Source organism: Ammospiza caudacuta, chromosome 6, assembly GCF_027887145.1.
Source record: "Ammospiza caudacuta isolate bAmmCau1 chromosome 6, bAmmCau1.pri, whole genome shotgun sequence".
Taxonomy (NCBI): domain Eukaryota; kingdom Metazoa; phylum Chordata; class Aves; order Passeriformes; family Passerellidae; genus Ammospiza; species Ammospiza caudacuta.
The window spans coordinates 17,657,025-17,675,056 of NC_080598.1; the positions used below are offsets into that span (position 1 = coordinate 17,657,025).

The 18,032-nt window shown below is 40.5% G+C and overlaps 1 protein-coding gene across 5 annotated transcripts in view; it reads left to right on the plus strand.

Moving 5' to 3' along the window:
- The window catches only part of KCNC1 (potassium voltage-gated channel subfamily C member 1), a 120,773-nt gene that overhangs the window by 72,442 nt on the left and 30,299 nt on the right, over positions 1 to 18,032 (plus strand). For all 5 annotated transcript variants that reach the window (XM_058806472.1, XM_058806473.1, XM_058806471.1 and 2 more), the window contains exon 2: positions 11,229 to 12,162. In XM_058806472.1, the coding sequence (XP_058662455.1) occupies positions 11,229 to 12,162 (934 nt within the window). The remainder of the gene's footprint in view (positions 1 to 11,228; positions 12,163 to 18,032) is intronic.

Here is an 18,032-nt window from a genome sequence, read left to right on the forward strand (position 1 = left end):
TCTCTAGGTTTAGGCTATGACTTACCTTGTGATCCTTCTGAATATTTCCATCTTTCTTTTAACCTTGACTGCACAAGAGGTTGGATTTAGAAGTACTTGCTTGTTGCTTATGCTATACACCTCCCAGGAGGATGCAAAGGGCTCCTCCTGGGCCTTTTGCACCCCAGCTGAAAGGGGTTAACAGAGAGATGTACTTGGTGCAGCACCAGGTGAGAATGGCTCTCACCTGCAAGAGGCTGTAGGGAGCCCCTTTGACAATGCCAAGCAATCAGCTCTGCAGCAACCCCCTGGAAATCTTTCCTCTGCAAGGCCTCCACAGCTGCCAACCCTGAACTGGCTTATGGGAGGGGTGATCACCACCTGTAGCTCAAAGCAGGGTTGGTGTCACAGGTGCTAGATGTGACTCACCAATTTAGCCTTAAAAACATTAAAAAAAGTACAAGGCTTTTTCATTGCTCCATGTCAGGACAGAGTTTTTGCAAGTCTCTAAGCCACTACTGTGGCAAGATTGGGTACAGTAGGAGAAAATATTGTACCATGGAAAGAAAAGATGCTACAACTTTCTCTTTGAAATCAGGATGGTGCTGTCAGCAAGGGGGGTGGCAACGTGTTCTGACTGCCCTGTGTCACCATGGTGGCAGCTCATGCCATGGCAGATGCCCTCATGAGTCTGGGTTGTATGTTATGCTTCCTGTAAATATCACATCTCTACTTGCCCACAAAACAATGGAATCTCACCAATACCAAACTGGGCTATTTTCCATGAGGTGTTAGATAAAGAATAAAAAAAATACTGGGGAAGCAAAGTGTGTGACTGTCTGAACAGGAGACTGGCACCTAGTGGCCACATTATGATTCCAATTGCTTACTGCTGACACACTGGAGAGTGGAGCCACAAAAATACAGGAATAAATATTTTCTTTTTCAGAGAGACAGGAGAACTGATGTTAAAAAAAATACCCTCAATCTTGTTGGTCTGAGTCAAGACAGGCTACACAGAATCCTTTAGGCTGGAAGTGACTTTTAAAGGTGACGTGGTCCAACACCCTGCAGTGTGCAGGGACATCTTCAACTACATCAATAGGTTGCTCAGAGCCCTAACCTTGAATATTTCCAGGGATGGGACATCTACAACCTCTTTGGGCAACCTGCTCTTGTGTTTCACCAGTCTCATAATGAAAAAACTTCCTTATATCTAAGCTTGATTCCCTCATTAAGTTAAAAACCATTAACTCTCATGTAATTGCAACAGGCCCTGCTCAAACATTCATCCTCATCTTTCTTATATGACAAAGACTATTTTGGAAGTTGCATAAAAGAGCTACCAACACAGTTTTATAAGTTATGCTGTCACTAATTCGGATATCTAAAATGGCTCACAGCCAGTCAAAACCCAGTACTGACAAAGATTGCTGTCAATGGAAATTTTGTATGTTCCCGTCCTGTGCATTATCCTTGCACAAATGAAGCTGTGCAGCAGCTTCTGCCTCACTAGGGAATGAAAACATCCTCTGCTTCCAAAATACTGCCTATTTTTAAAATAATTTTGGGGTTTTCTTTTTGATTTGTAACAGTTGCAATTATAAATAAGGTGGGTATACTTTTATATAATTATATAATAATGTTGATATTTGATATTTAGGTTTTGTAGAGCAAAGGCACAAAAAGGTCTCAATATTTACTACCATATTTAGGCCATCTAGGAGCTTAACAGGACTTTTGTGCTACACACTGCCCAAAGGTAGGCAAGAATTATGGCCATAATGCTTTAAAAGCACAAACTGCTAGCTATGGATTAAGCCAAGCAAACAACATGGAAGGGAAAGTGCCCACAACACATTGCTAGTCATATGAAAAAATATGAAGAAATGATGAAATTATCCAAAAGGAAGCAGTCACTGAAATGCCTGAGGTTTAACATCCTTATTTTTAGACATCTTGTTAAGAACTCTGGCTTTTCAGGGAATACATCATCTGTGACATCCATCCACATAACCTGCAGTGAAAACAGGAAATCCTGAGCTCAACATTTACAGGCACTATAGTGATCCCAGGGCTTCCAGTTTTCCAGGGTGAGGAGTTATTTTGAGTGCCTCTGTTCTGAGGTGCTAAACTCAACTATCAGAGGGTAAACACTCAGCTGCTCCCAGAATTTAAATCTCTTTGGAACATATCCCACAGAGTCAGAAACCAAGATTTCAAAATCCATGGTCAAATATGAAGTAAGTTGGTCTGTAGATGAATTCTGTTATAATTATTTTTGCTATAGTATTGCTTTGGGAGAGAAATTGAGTTAAGGCTGCAGACATAAACTGCTCACCTTTGGGGCTTGATGCATTCTGGACCTTCCACTTCATCCTAAGTGGGAGCTGCCAGCATCATCCTACAGCCTGCCACACCCCAGCAGCTCTGTGTGAATGAGTGTGGAAGGTGTGCAGACAGACTTCACACCCTGTCCAAGGTTGGTTTTGTAGCCAGCCCACCCACATGGGAAACTACAAAAGGTTGGACAGGTACTCATTTTAATTTGTCTTGAAGCAGAAGCATTATTGCCTGCACACAAACATGATCTGGAACACACACCAAATACCTTGGCTTAAAAGCCCCAGGGAGGAAAGTTGGCTTTGCATGTTAAGTTAAAGAGTTTTACGTTCAGGGCAAAGCCTCCCTGTGTTTCAGGTGTTTCCTTATGGACTTTTCTACTCAATACTCCCACACACTGGAGGGTTTCCTCTTGCAAAAACAAAGGTAAGTAAGCAGGGTATGCTCTTTCTAAAGGAGCTGGAGACCACCAAGCACCCTCTGCCTCCTTCATACCTCTGACAATTTCATTCCTGGGGGCTGCTGTGAAGCTGAAGTTGGTGAATCAAACCTCACTGAGGTTGGGCTTCAAAAGGCTGCAGAAGTAATGTCTTCAAAAGTAGGTTTGAGAAAGGCTGCAGACATATAAGCATATGAATTAAGCCACCTTTGGGCAAGTCACAGTGTAGAAGCTGTAACAAAAAGGGAAAAAAATAGACCAGCAGCAAGTTAGAGAGGAAGGAAGTGTGATTTTCTCAGGAGATAAATCCAGAACAAAGGTGGTGAGGTGAGATCCTGAAAATCCTAAGCATGACACCACCACCATTCATTGCTACAAAACCCTCCCATTCAGTTTAGAACAGAAACTGTGCAAAGTCCAAAAAATGTTACCAACTGCCTAACAGAAAAAAATTGAAACTCCTTTTATTAATGGGCAATTAAAGTTCTCTGGTTTCTTTTGCCATGTGTTAGTTTATGTTTCATGTATTAAATATTACATTACTTTCTCAGTTTCTTTAATCCTAAAGCTTTTGACAGAACTGATAGCATAAAAGTGTATGCCATCATCTGAAAATGAGATTAATAATTATATTGAATTTATGCAGCAAAAGCATGAGCATATGAAAACAGAAGCCTAGGACTCATGGGGTGTTTGAATGTTTAGTGGTTGTTAGCTTACAAAAGAAGGAAAATGCCTGAAAATTTCTAAATGCTTATTTGTCTGTGATGGATAGGACAAAAATGGAAAAGCTTAAGATGAAGATGATTTAGTTTAGGCATTAGGAAAAAAAAATATAGATAAAAAATGGTGAAGTACTGGGATAAATTTCCTGCAGAATTTCCATGATATTCACCAGTAGAGATCCTTAACAACTTTCAGGAATATCAAAGACTGTGCTTTGGGACAGGGAAATGACAATATTGAAGGTCCCTATCAAGCACGCATTTCTGCAGTCCCTCAGAGATGCAAGGCTAACTTTCACACTTACAGCTCCTTCTGCTGTGTCTCATATACTAAGCCGCAGGAGTCTTGGGGCCCTTTTGGATCAGGAATCTATACATGTTAAGAATTTCCCACTGTGCCATTGCTGAGCAATATGAAGCATTCCTTGGTCCCACCATACTGTTTCCATTTAGTTCTCACTACCAGACTAGGGAGCAGCAAGGAAGCTTTGCAAAATAAATTCACTTCTCTACTGTGTCAATGTTCCTGTTAATTCACAAGACCTAATCTGTCCTAGATAAACTGGAAGGCTTGCCTGTGACCTAAAAAGAACCATTCCAGCCCTTGCCTGGTGACCACCTGGCAGGCCATGTGGCCCAGAGGAGCGCTGTCCATACCCCACTTCCAGTTCTGATGCAGCCTTGCTTATCCCAGTAACTACCTTGTCAAAGCACATGGCTGCCTGCTAGGACTAACATTTGAGAGATCAGCTTCTAATTTATTTATTGCAATGTCAACACCGAATAACTTAAGCATATTTTCCACAGATGACTGCACATTTTTTTTAACACGCTGTTTCATGTCTGTGTGCCACAAAGCATTCCAAGATTTTTTTGCAAGCTGTCATATATTTTTTGGCACTACATAATCATTTGATCCATGAGCTGCTAGTGGACTTTTTATCCAATTCTAGAGCAAGCTCTGTCTATCCACAAGGCTCCTTCTTCCATTTGTCTCAGCTACAAACCATGAATTTGAGTAATCTTGTGAGTGAACCAGCATGTTTGCTGATGTGAGCTTCTCTATCAATTGTATTATCATCTCACTGAAAGGCAGACTGCTGAGAGGGTCATCTCTGCCTTCAATGAGAACAGCTTGCTGCTAACATCTGATTGTGCCCTCATATACCTACACCACACCCATAAAAAAAGAACTGGACTTTTTTTCCCATGCAAATCTTTTCCTTTTCATGATCATTGCTCACAGGATCTTGAAACATCTTCCATTAGGATTCTTAGTGAAATATAGCAGAGGTTGCTTTTTGACAGAGTCCTAGCTTTTGCTCACTTCCCCAGCATTATCTGGTTGTTGGCATCATGTGCCCACATTTAATCATCTGATCAATCATACAGATTCAGTAGTACTTTCAAAAACTCAGCAGAATTACCGGCACATTAAAAATGAGTCATTTGTTTGAATCAGGGTCCATATCTCTAAGAAAGCCTGGAAAATTGGTCTTGACATAATAAAATGTTTATAAAGCTAAGTATTGAAGGCAGCTTTCACTTAACCCATACTTTGGCTGAGCTGCAGCAAAAAGATTTGTCTTGTTAAATAACCCAGGGACACATAGGCTGAACTAAATTATTTTTAAATTAAAAGTGGTTAAAGTACTGTTTACAGATTAAAACAAAAACTAGGCAAAGCTTTGAGATTCGAGTCACAGATGGGCAAATGCTGGCATTTTCATGGAAGTGCAGTAGTTTGGAGAGACAAACCTCAATCAGATAAACTACTGTAAAAGAAAGTTGGTAAAGTACTTGAAGAGATACCTTGTAAATAGAAACCCCAGTGCTTTATACAGGTCTAGTACAGGTCTCTGGCTATATTTGAATTACTGATGTTTTGTAGAAAACCAACTCCTCTGTTGCCAGCGCATGTTATTGAAACTCTTCAGAGACTAACTTTTTCCTGCAAGTGTGTAGCAGTGATAGACAATGTGAAAAATTACTAGACTTGTGATTTTTATATTATTCTGCCCATCCACACCCCTCAGCCCTCACCCATTCCCCCAAAACAAACAACGAAACTCCAAAACAAACTAACCCAAACATAGTAGAACTCACTAGAGTCACAATACACTTTTCTGGAAGCTCCATAACAGTAAGACTACCATTGTTTCTCCCTCAGAGACAAAGTTCTGTGGTGAGTTCTGTGTTCTCATCTCCCATTGCTTGGCAAGCCCCAGGTCCTCCTAAGAGAGAAGCAGGAAACCTCCTGCTGCTCAGTGCCCTGCTCATGCAGACTGAGATGACAACTGCTTAGTTCCTCTTCTTTGCTGGTTCAACAGCAAAGAGATGGTGCCACTTATACAGAGAATTTCCTGATGCTTTAACAGATGTAGTTCAATCAAAATGCCACCTTCCTCTGCTTTTCACCCAGAGGGTAGAATTTCCTGAATTTCCCTATAAAAAGATAAGGATTAAGAATCACTTTCAAAAATATTTCTGATAGCAGATGGAAAGGAAAAGGCTGGCAAATCTTCTCTGAGTGTGCTGTGTTTCTTTTCTCCCATTTAGCTTGAGTAGGATTGTTAAATGATTCTGAGCAGTATCAAAGAAGAGCACGTGTCTGCGGCGTGCAGCTGCTACTAACTCGCTCTGAACGTGTGATCCGGAATGAATTATGAATAGCGTGTCGTGTACACCGCTATTTCCTAGAAAACAAACTCTGCAGTCACTGAAACCTGCCTTACAAAGCCCTGCTGCTTGCACTGCCACCACACACTTTCCTTGTTGTCTCTAAGAGTGCTGCCAAGATTCAGCCAAGGCCTCCCTTCCCAAGTCCCCATTCCAGACCTACATCAGTCTGGACAGGGAGCAGATGTAACTTGGCAGAGAGTTCCAAGCCTTAGAGTTCATTATCTCAATTAAATTAAAAATAAAGATAAAAAAGGATGGTGCAAAAGATGCAGACCCACGTGCTTGAATGTGTCAATGGTGGAGGTTGGAAAAGAGCCTCACTCACCTGATTTCTGGTCTGGTACTTTCGTCAGCAGCCTTCACTGCCCATCTGCACTGAAGTCTGGGAATTCCAGGCACCATATCAATGAATTCGAGCATATTACTCAGCATATTTGTGTGGACCCAAGCATAAAAAAGGTTTCTTATCTCCAAGACCAGAACTATGCAAGGTAAAGTGCTGTTTTCGAAAGCTACTCTCAGAAGTAAAGAGCAAAACCTCTGTATTTAATACTGTCTAGTCCAATACTCAGACCTTTTATGTAAGCCTAGCCTCTAAATCCTCAAGTATTAGAAGGTTTATTTGTGTTTTTAAGGCTGTTGAACTTTTGTTTTCTTTCCATGCTGAGTGGAAAGATGCTGGATAATTATTCATGAGTGGCTACGTCTGATTCCATTACCTTGCTCCTTTTACAGCCATGCAAAGTTGATGTGAAACACTACTGTTAAGAATTAATTGGTACTTCACACTCCCACTGCCCTGGCAAAAATGGCTGGGTTAGGCATAAGGCAGGGAGAAGAGGTAGGTAGGTAGGCAGGCAGGCAGATAAGATAGATAGATAGATTTAATCAGAGGCAAGATAAATTGGGTTACAAAATTCTCCACTTAGGGGCATAACACCTTTTAGACTCTTTCAAAATAAACCTATTAAAATACAGCCAGTATTAAGAGAAATTATGCAGGAGTGTAATTTCTTCTGTCTCTAGAATGAAAATATTTTAAACATTTTAATCCAAATCTCCCCTGTTAAATCTCCTCTCTGTCTTTACTTATGGCTTTTGTGGTTTTGGACAATCTGAGATTTTTCTTTGTTGGTATTAGAGCCAGAAAAAAAAAAAAGGTGATAGGAGCAGCATTTCTAGTGAAATAGAAATCATTCACATGTCAAATCAAATAAAAGAATTTTGATCACTTCAAACACTTTACCTAAGTATATTCTTTAATTATAGAAATTTTAGATGCCATTATGTAACTCAACAGCATGTGACATCACTTCTTAAAATCCTCACTCTTTTCCCTCAGCCCATCCAGATCCTAGGAGGAAGAGAAACTGCTGTAAAATATAAGATTAAGTACCACTAAATTATGCAAGAGCAATCCATTGGTTTGATTAGTTTTCATACCACTATTAGTGAAATAAAAAGAGATGGACTTATTTTCAAAGACAATAGAACACGTGTGAGTCCCATAGTTTTCACCAGATTTTATCAGCACTGCCCATCTCTGGATTTGACAAGTTATCATATTAGACTCAATGGACCTCTGATCGTAGACCAGGGAGTACTCTTTTTTTTTTTCACATCTTTGGAAAAAATTAATGCTGGTCTTCCTAGAAAAGTCCACTCACCGATTTTTGTGCTATTAGATCATGCTTACAGTTTCCTAAATCTCAGATGATTAACAAAGAAAAATATTCCGGAGAAAGAAGGGAAGAGAGCAATACAAACTGGGGATCACAAACATAAATCTGTGCCAGTGATACTTGAAGTAAGCTGATAAATTCCTGTGTTTCAAGAGGCTGCAGGTGATAAATCTATCAGAGATGGATGCCAGTGAACAAATTGTCAGGCCTGACTTTTAGGCATTTCTGAACTTAAACTGGAGAAAAGTTAAATTGGAGAAAAATACTGGGATTCTTCCTGTCAGTACAATTACTCATACATAGTTTAATGAAATCTTGAAAGCAGACTCATGCTTTCAAAGCCACAAAGCCTACAAAAACATGCCCATCCCTGGGAAAAAAGCTGTTAAAACCAGATAGGAGGAAGCAGACACTTCACACTCATTTAGGAGGTGCTTCCTGCTCTGCTGAAGTGGGGACTAAAAGCTCTCAATTACTCTCTGAAGCCAAGGTGTGAGTACACACGGGCTAACAATGAGAGATGATGGGTGTGATGTTCTCTACGATAGCACTGCCAACCTGTACCACTGCAGAAAACTTAATGCCTGGTCAGAATTGGTTATTTGTTCTCTTTAATACAGCAAAACATCAGTTTCAAGATACTTGCTCTGCGAGGTCAGCCTGAAGGTTGTCCTAAGCAGGAAAAACTCACTCAGGAGATATATTTTTATACACCAAGAAGAGGATTGCATTTGGAGTCAGGATAAAGAAAGGGGCCATCTTCATAAGCCCTTAAAATGCAAAATGGTTTTATTGCCCTCTCTCCTCATCCTACCTGCCTTAAGGAAGTGTCAGCACTTCCTTCTGTAGCCTGAATTCTCAGGGCTCTATGATTCCATGAGACAATCTGCCCCAGGCTGGAACACAGCAGACATGCTCAGGCTGCTAGGAACATCTTCCTGACTGCTTGGTGCAAGATGCTTTTCGTTTATCATTTTACTCACATGTAGACAAGTAATCTCCAAGTGTTATTGATATCGTACACAAAAAGGATTTTTCAGGAAGACTGTTGATATACTAAAGCCACTAATGTTTAGATAAAAGCATATAGAACCTGCACACATTTATATAGGATCACAAAGTACATGGTCAACACCACCAATTGTACAGATGGAGAAACGGTGCATAAAGAAATTTCCCTCTTTAACAGGAGATTCTGACGAAAAATATACCCAAAAATCCTGCTTCTCAAGTTCCCTAATCTTCATATTGTTTATCTGCCAGATATATTAGGCATTGATTTCAGCACATATCAGCACATATAGCAGATCTTCACATAACAGTGCTGTGAGAACCTGAAGATTTTACGGGAAAATATCACTTTATTGTTTAAATCTGCAACAATTGTTCTGATCTCTTTGGCAACAAAGCTGAATTTGAAAAGTAGAAGAGTCTGTTTGCTTCTATATCCTTCCAAGCTTATTTGCTCTTACTGGCCTAACACTGGCATAGGCTGCCCAGAGAGGCTGTGGGATCTCCAGCCTTGGAGTAGGCAAGAGCAACCTGGTCCATCTTTGAAATTGTACCAAACAACCTCCAGAGGGCCCTTCCAACCTAAATGACTTGGTGATTTTATTCTCTTCCATTTTCTTTGTATTCTATTAAACGGTTCGCCTCAAAATGTGGCAAATCCATGCTTTTGACTTTGTTTGCTAATATAGAAGGTCAAGTGTAATTCTGCACTAGGTCTACCCAGGAAGGCAGACAGGAGGAACTTCTTGATTGCAGGAGAGCTTTGATAGTTTGAAGCATAGGTTATTTTTAATGGGTCTGTTCTTTTGGCAGCAGTTTTGTTCAGACTATTGCACTGCATTACTGGCAACACCCAGATAGAAGAAACTAGTTCTTTTTAACCTCTGTGTTGACTACATTGTTGAAAAAGGGACACTGTGAGTAACAGGCAACTAAAAGGAACAGGAAACTAATATTTTATTATCACAGTTGCTCATGCTCATAAAGACAGGGAAATACCTTATATGAAATCTCTTGTCAAGGTGCCACACATGACAAACAAGAAGGTTAACAGATGTAGGGAGTGGAGTGGCAAGAGGTATTACCATGACTGTACCACTCCCACACACAAAGAGACTTAGATATGTGCAAATTACTTAATTGATTAAAGGAGGACTGAGCAGGGCAGCTGTGGTTACAAGACGTGTGAATTTTGGCCTGACTGCACTGACTGTACCCCTCAATTATCCTGGAATACAACCAAGAGATCTCCTTTAGGCTGAGGAAATGCTGAGAAAAGCTAAAAAAACTGGCTTTGATCAGCTTGGAGAATAGAATTCTCCAGGGAGATCTTATTGCTGCCAACAAGGTCTCCCCGTCAATATTTAAAGGAAGCTCATAAGAAAGATGCAGATTGACTTTTTTGTAAGTCCTGTTGTAATGTTTTTAACCTAAACAAGGGAAGATTCATACTAGAAGAGATTTTTTTACAATGAAGGTGGTGGAACGCAAGGGCAGATTTCCCAGAGAGGTAGTGGATGCTCCATCCCTGGAAACATTCAAGGCCAGATTGTAATAGTAATCCAAGATACTTTTAAAAAGTTAACCTAATTCTAGTACAAGTCTTACACCGTAATGAGAATCTCTTCAAGAAAATTGTGTCCGGTGAAAGCCAACAGATGTGTGTGTTCTTTGGGTTCAGCTGACAGGTTTATCTGAAACTTCTTCCTTATTCCCCCTATCCCCCACTCCCAAAAGATCTAGAGAAGGGAACTGAGAACAGAGGCATTTGAGAGCTCTGCTTCATAATGTAACTCTTCTCAACCTGTGTCTGGAGTTTGCCAAGAAAGTCTGATGATGCCAAGGACTCTGCTCCTTGCTGTAGAGCCCACCTGAGACTGCCACCAGTATTTACTAGCACCTGAGATCTGAAATATCACAGCTCTCACTAAGCTGAGAGCAGCCACGATACTGCTGAGAGAATTCTGAGAGAAGTACTGCCTGGCAGCTATCCTGGAAGGTGTGCTCTCTCTTTAAGGCAAGGAAGTAACAAAAGACTAAGTTCAGGAAGGTACAATTTCAATATGTCTTTAACCTTAAATCCCACAGACAGTCCTGAGATTTAAGTGCTTGCTTAAATTTACACTCTCACTAAGGTGCTATCTGTATAAGACTGGATTTTAACATGTACTTATATACTGCTTTCCCTCCCAGGCTGAATGTTAGGCTGTCTTTGCAGGTGAGACTTGGCATCTTAAGCCCACAGGAAGAAAGCTTGGCATAATATTCACATTTAATACAGCTCTTGCCTCTCCCTGATGCTTCAGAATCAAAGCCCCTGTACTTAACCTATGGTTTAACATTTCTCTCATATCTTTCTTTCCACAGTATGTGGCATTTGCCTCCCTGTTCTTCATTCTGGTCTCCATTACCACCTTCTGCCTCGAGACCCACGAGAGATTTAACCCCATTGTGAACAAGACAGAAACTGAATTCATCGGGAATGACACCCAGGTGCGGCACTACAGAGAAGCAGAGACGGAAGCCTTTCTCACCTACATCGAAGGTGTCTGTGTGGTCTGGTTTACATTTGAGTTCTTGATGAGAGTCACTTTCTGCCCAAACAAGGTGGAATTTATCAAAAACTCTTTGAACATCATTGACTTTGTGGCCATACTGCCTTTCTATCTAGAGGTTGGACTCAGTGGCCTGTCTTCCAAAGCTGCTAAGGATGTCCTGGGCTTCCTCCGCGTAGTCCGTTTTGTGCGAATCCTGCGAATTTTCAAGCTGACCCGCCACTTCGTCGGGTTGCGGGTCTTGGGACACACCCTCCGTGCCAGCACAAATGAATTCTTGCTGCTCATCATATTTTTGGCATTGGGCGTCTTAATCTTTGCCACGATGATCTATTATGCCGAGAGAATAGGTGCTAAACCAAATGACCCTAGTGCCAGTGAACACACACACTTTAAAAATATCCCCATCGGCTTTTGGTGGGCTGTTGTCACCATGACGACCCTGGGCTACGGAGACATGTATCCTCAGACTTGGTCAGGCATGCTGGTGGGGGCCCTCTGCGCTCTCGCTGGTGTGCTGACCATTGCCATGCCTGTCCCTGTCATTGTGAACAATTTCGGAATGTATTACTCCTTAGCTATGGCTAAGCAGAAGCTACCAAAGAAAAAAAAGAAGCATATCCCGAGGCCACCCCAGCTGGGATCCCCCAATTATTGTAAATCTGTCGTAAACTCTCCACACCACAGTACTCAGAGCGACACTTGCCCACTGGCCCAAGAAGAAATTTTAGAAATTAACAGAGCAGGTAGGAAACCTCTTAGAGGAATGTCCATCTGACCGTTAACCTCCATCCCGCGTAGTGATTTAAGATTCAGCCAGACTGCTTTCTTAGAGCAATGGGTAGCACATTTATCCATTCTAGTCCCACCATCACACAGTGAATAATATGTGTGAAGTCTAGGTTGCAGGGACAAATGGTACAGTGGAGGCTGATCAGCAAAACTAAGGATGAGAGCACGCTCTAGGAGCCCAAACTTTGGTCCTGGTTAAGGGCATACAAGTCTCAAGATATTTTGGAAAGCTGTTACATCTAGTGGAAGAATTTTGAGAGTTCTACAGCTGTGTTGCTGGACTGTGTAATGCATCTCAGAGGCTCCTGAGAGCTGAATGCTTCATAGAGCAGAGTAGGAGCCAAGTACTCAGCAATTACAGAGCTTTCTGACAAAACAGGGCTGGAATTCGAAACAGCCAGATGCTTTCTCATTTGTTCCCATTTGGGATCTTTCAGCTGTTTTAAATGGCAGATATTGTACATCTCATTACAGAAACTAGGTGCCTAGTAAGTTGAAGGGACAACTATACCATCATGCATATTCATGAGACAATCCAGTCTCTTTCTGATGATTAACTGCAAAGTAGAACAACAGCTCAAATTCTTGACACTAATGCAAAATGACTCACTCTGAGACAAGACTAGATGTAAGGATGTTTATTCCATGGCATGCAAATCAATCTATCCTATAATATTCCACTAGAATTTAGCATTTAGAACTATGACGAGTTTTGAACCACATTTTCTAAAACATACTCCTTTTGCAAGTATGGGTTGGTGAGCTACAGCTCTTTCAACCTTCTAGCAGCAAAGGCCAACTGGAAAAGGTCTGACTGGTCATTACCGACTGGTTTGGCCTAAACAGTGATTGCCTCATTCTTATTTTTAATTGTACTGATTCATGTTAGCAATAGGTGAAACCAGAGCTAAATTAACCATTCTAATTCTACTGGGAGTGGGGAGGGAAATGGAAAGAATACTAGTCACCATGGAATATATTATAATATCCCATGGCTAGTGGTTAATTATGGGAATATCTCAGTTCTATGAGACTCCTATAGCACACAAAATTACGGGGCTCCAATTTGATTTTTTAAACCCCATAATCTACCTCTACCCATGGAATATCACTATCTATTCTATGGAGTAATTTGAAAGTAGATAACCATGTTGAAAACAATGCCAACTTCATTTTTTGGCAGATATTCCAGCCAAGTTGCATAGTAGACATTCTTCAGCCTTTTCAAAATGTCCCCCTGCATTATATTAGAAAGGACAGATCGCCAGCCAAGTGATCTCAACAGATATAGAGTTCAAAACAGGTGTTTTGGAAAAGCTAGCATATACCTATGATGGTCTTGTGTTATCATTTTTTGCTTTGAAGAAAATTCTGATTTGTTACTCATTGTGAGTGAGATATTTTCTCATCATCTCATAGCCATGCATGTTGATGTCATTGTGAGAAGCACAAAGAAAGTGAGACTTTCCTTTGTGTGTGACTTCACCAATGCCAATGCTAATTTTGGAGGGGAAGAGCTGGTGGGAATGTTTCTCTTCTTTCCTATTCTCTTTTCTCTTCCTTTCCTATTTCTTTTCCCTTCTGTGCAAGTATGTAAAATCCATTCAAAAGGTAAATAGCTTTCATTTTGTTTTTGTTAAAGGCTATTTCCATTGCAACAGGCCAATCACAATTCACGTGACTGATAGACTGTACCAATTGTACCCTTGGCGCACACAAGCGATGGTTCTGTCATCCATTCCCCTCAGGTTGCAAATGCTTATCACTGCTCATGTTCAAGCAGCAAACTTCCTCATAAAGCAGATGCTTTTGTGGTATCATGGATCAAGAGGGAAAGAGGGCACAGCAGTATTGTGTGTCTCCTACCATGAGCAATGTGCCAACTGCTCCATGATAGGGTGCAAGAAATGCCAGATTCTGAGGTACTTTAGCAGTCAGCTACAGAGTGAAATCAGCTCAGAAATTCCTGGCATTATAAAGTTCCTTCCATTACCTACCCTGGTCCTCTCTGGGAACTGGAGGACCAGGAACTCTACAAGTTCAGTACAATTCCACCCTGGTATCCTGAGAATATATGTAATTTTGGTTCAATGTGGAACTGTTTCACCACCATCAGTGCTCTAAACTCAGCTGTTACCACAATGTCCATGAAGTATTGATAGTAGCAGCAACTTATCTATTTCTGCAATAATTAAGAGAGACTATTTTTATATACATATACAAGCATATATATATTTTAAGAAGCAACAAAGCACACTTACACTTCAGCTAACAAAATTGTAACACTGTAGCTGGAGTTCTGTTTCTGATAATTATTATGCACCACTAGCAGCAAAAAAATATTGCCTGCATCTTTAAGTTTCCAAATAGGGAAAGATCTATATGTGTGCAGGAGAAAAGCAAAAAATACTAACATCAGGACCAAACTGTTAAGATCTGCATTGCCTCAGATGTTAAGTTTCATTTCTGTAACATGAAGCATTCACAGGAACTGACTTGTTTTTGAAACCATAACCAGCACTATATGGAAACAGGGATTTGCAAGCAGTGAAAATCTTTAGATTGGTTAACATAATCTAGTTGTTTACAACTAGTTATAGTTAATATTATAGCTAATATTGCATTAGGAACACAGAATGGGTGCCTAACTTTTCTAAAATAGTGTCCAAGTTGTCCAGCATATTTCTTGTAATTTTTAACTGTAAAGGTTCAGTGTGACAGTGTCTAGGTCACATAAGATCATGTGATTTTTATCCAATATGTTATTAAAAAACAAAAAGCCTGCTTAGTTGCTCAGGTGTAAAGGACATCACATGAAGTTATTAATTCTATACATTATTGGTAGTGGAGTGATTAGACACATCACCAAACAGGGCTGAGCATGAAGCAGTTCTACACATGAACTCTCTCCCTCATTCTTCGAGTCTGCACTTCACATCTGTTCCTGGTCCATGCCCTCAGGGCCAAGGGGGCTCTGCAGAGAGCTCAGCACAGCTCTGCCCGGTGCTTCCTCCCAGGATAAGGAGCACTTTCTTGGCACAGGCATGCAAACAGCAGAGTTTTGCCCACAGGCTGCACAGCTGCTGCCAAAGCTGCTGTGGTCATTTGCAGCCAAAGCAAAGATGCTTTGAATTTAAAGACTGGCAGGTTTGAATTAAATCTTTTTATTGCCCCCAACACTCTCAGCAGCTCAGTCCTGGGCTAATCTACACCTGGCAGGAGGGTATCTTTAATTAACAGCACTTGATTTTAATCTGTCAGAGTTCAAGAATGTTAGTTTCATTCTACCTTACCTCCCCTTTCTGCAGCAGCTCTTCCTGTTTTCCATCCTGTCTGATCCCACCAGTGGGTGGCTGGGAAAGCAGCAAAAGGGAGGAAAGGCATTTCAGAGTAGAGGATGGCAGAGCTAGAGCTGCAGTCAGACCTTTGCCAGCAGCATTAAGAAAGGAGAAATTTCCTCTATACAAATCATTGTCTGCTTAAAGAGTGCCTGGTGAAACTGGGCCTGATACAGAGCAGCAGATTTCACCTGACCAATTTGACCAAAACTCTTTTACCTGGGAATATCTCAAACTATAGAGAACAGTATCCCTCCTCACTTAACATACACCCACCAAATTCTAACATCTCCATGTCAAAGGATTAATGTTGTCATAATGCAGTGCTGTTTACAGGCCCTGTTCAAGATCAGGGCTTCATTTTGGCATCATTTTATACAGGACAACCACTATACTGCAATCAAATACCCAACAGGCTAAGTGGACAGCAAAGATAAAATTGAAATAATCTCCAATATTTTCAGTTGACACAGGGCTTAATTTAATTGAGGAAGATTACTTGAAAGGTCTGTGGCAAAGTCACTAGTTGAATACAACTAAAAAAGCATCAGTCAACCATAGTCTATGGTTGACAACACTATGCTGGACTGTCTTTTATCTCAAGGCTTGAGTATTCTAAACAGTCAGTATCATAACAGAAGTAAAAAAAAAAAAAAAAAAGAAAAAATAAGAAAAAAAAAAAAAAAAAAAAACTCAAAAACCAGAGAAATACGGTTCCAACCACTTAAACATGACTTTTGTCCCAAACCTCACACTGTCCTACAGGTATAATAATTTAATTCAGTACATAGTGAAACATTTTAAGACCTCAAAAATTGCAAAGCAAATATTAAAAGCTCTCAGTTTTGTTTTTAAAGTGTTGCCCAGCTCCTCAGCCCTTCTCTTACATGAGCTGTGTGCTCACCTGCTGGACCAGTTGACTGCATGGTGACATCTCAGAGTTGTCACTGGATGAAGCAGTGAATGTAACTTTCCAATATGTAAAAGAAATTTCGAACAAGAATTCAAGAATTCATAACTTCATTTGATGCCTACAGTACTGTCTGGTGCCAAATAGCAATGGTCTAAAGAATGCATTCATAATACATAAGCCAAGGAGATAGGTTATTTGGGATTTGTTCAGAGATCTACCCCACCCTTTTATTCTTTTCATATATATATTTACAAAACCAGCACAAAAAAGGTTTATATTGACTTAACCATGGCCAAATTAAGAATTTCTCACCTCTCTTATCCACTCTGCATACATCTTCACTTAAGCTATACTCCAAGGATATCCTTGTGCAGGCTCTTTCACAGTGTACTTGTGGCAAAATTCTCTATTCAGTGGACAGCTGTAAAATACACAAAAAATTACTATAACTGAGGCAGCTAAGAGGAGAGGGGTAATATCTGTCATTACTAACACAGACTTCAGCTTCAGAAAAACATTCTGTGGTTCTTTTACTTCTCTGCCCCAAAGTCAATTTTCAATAACCCACTCCTGGACTATCCTGATGTCTGAATAGTTAAAGTAATCCAAGTCTAACACTGACAGAAGGGAGCTACAAAGTTGCACTGACTCCAGTGTACTCCATGGTCAGATGAACTGGAACAAACTGTGATGTTAGGAACCCATTATTTCAATGCAATTTCCTGAGAGAGAGCTGATATCCTTTTAAAGAAATCGTGTGGAATTACCCATTCCAGCTTTATCACTCATGCTTTCTGAAGGAGCTGCTCTTTTCTCAGGGCTTCATTTTTCATCTCTTCTGTCATCATAACCTAAATAACCCTTATTCCTTGTGCAACACACTGCCTCTAACGTCAGAAGTGTGCTGAGCACTGTAATTCTAGTGCCAGTGCTCAGTGGGAGCTGGGAACTCTAGGCAGCTCTTGTCAGAGGCCCATTCTGCTGCCTAACATTTCACTGCAGCTTGTGAACCTCGGTGGCTTTTATGGAGAACAAAGCATTGTTAAAGCTATAGGTATGTAGTTACTGTGGTGGTCCTTCAAACCTCCAGGAAGCAAATTCTCTGATCAAGTGTCTCTGAACACTATAAAAAAAGTCTCATCTAATTTTAGTGTCATAAAACCTTTGCCCCTCTCTGTAAGATGGACAGTAGATGGCAAAGTAATTGCTAAAAGCTTAGGTCTGTTTCAGCTTAAAAAGTTCAGGTGTTTAAAGGTGTTGGACATAAAAAGTACTAAAAAGGCAGTGGAAAAGGTAATAGGGAGGTGTTTTTTCTTTCCTCACTATACTTAGCCTTCCTAGTCTTTAAAATCCAAACCTCCTCACTCCAAAATAGCAAATGAGGTAATGATCACATCTTGATATCACTGATGATGGAGTGTTTGGGATCTAATGGAGAAATTGCTAGCAGCTCAAAACAAAAGGAATAACACTCAGTTCTTCTCATCTAACTTAATTTTAATTTGTCTGTGGCCCCCCTTATATTAGAAGAAGAACCAGGAAGCCTCCAAGAGTAATCCACTCATTTATGACC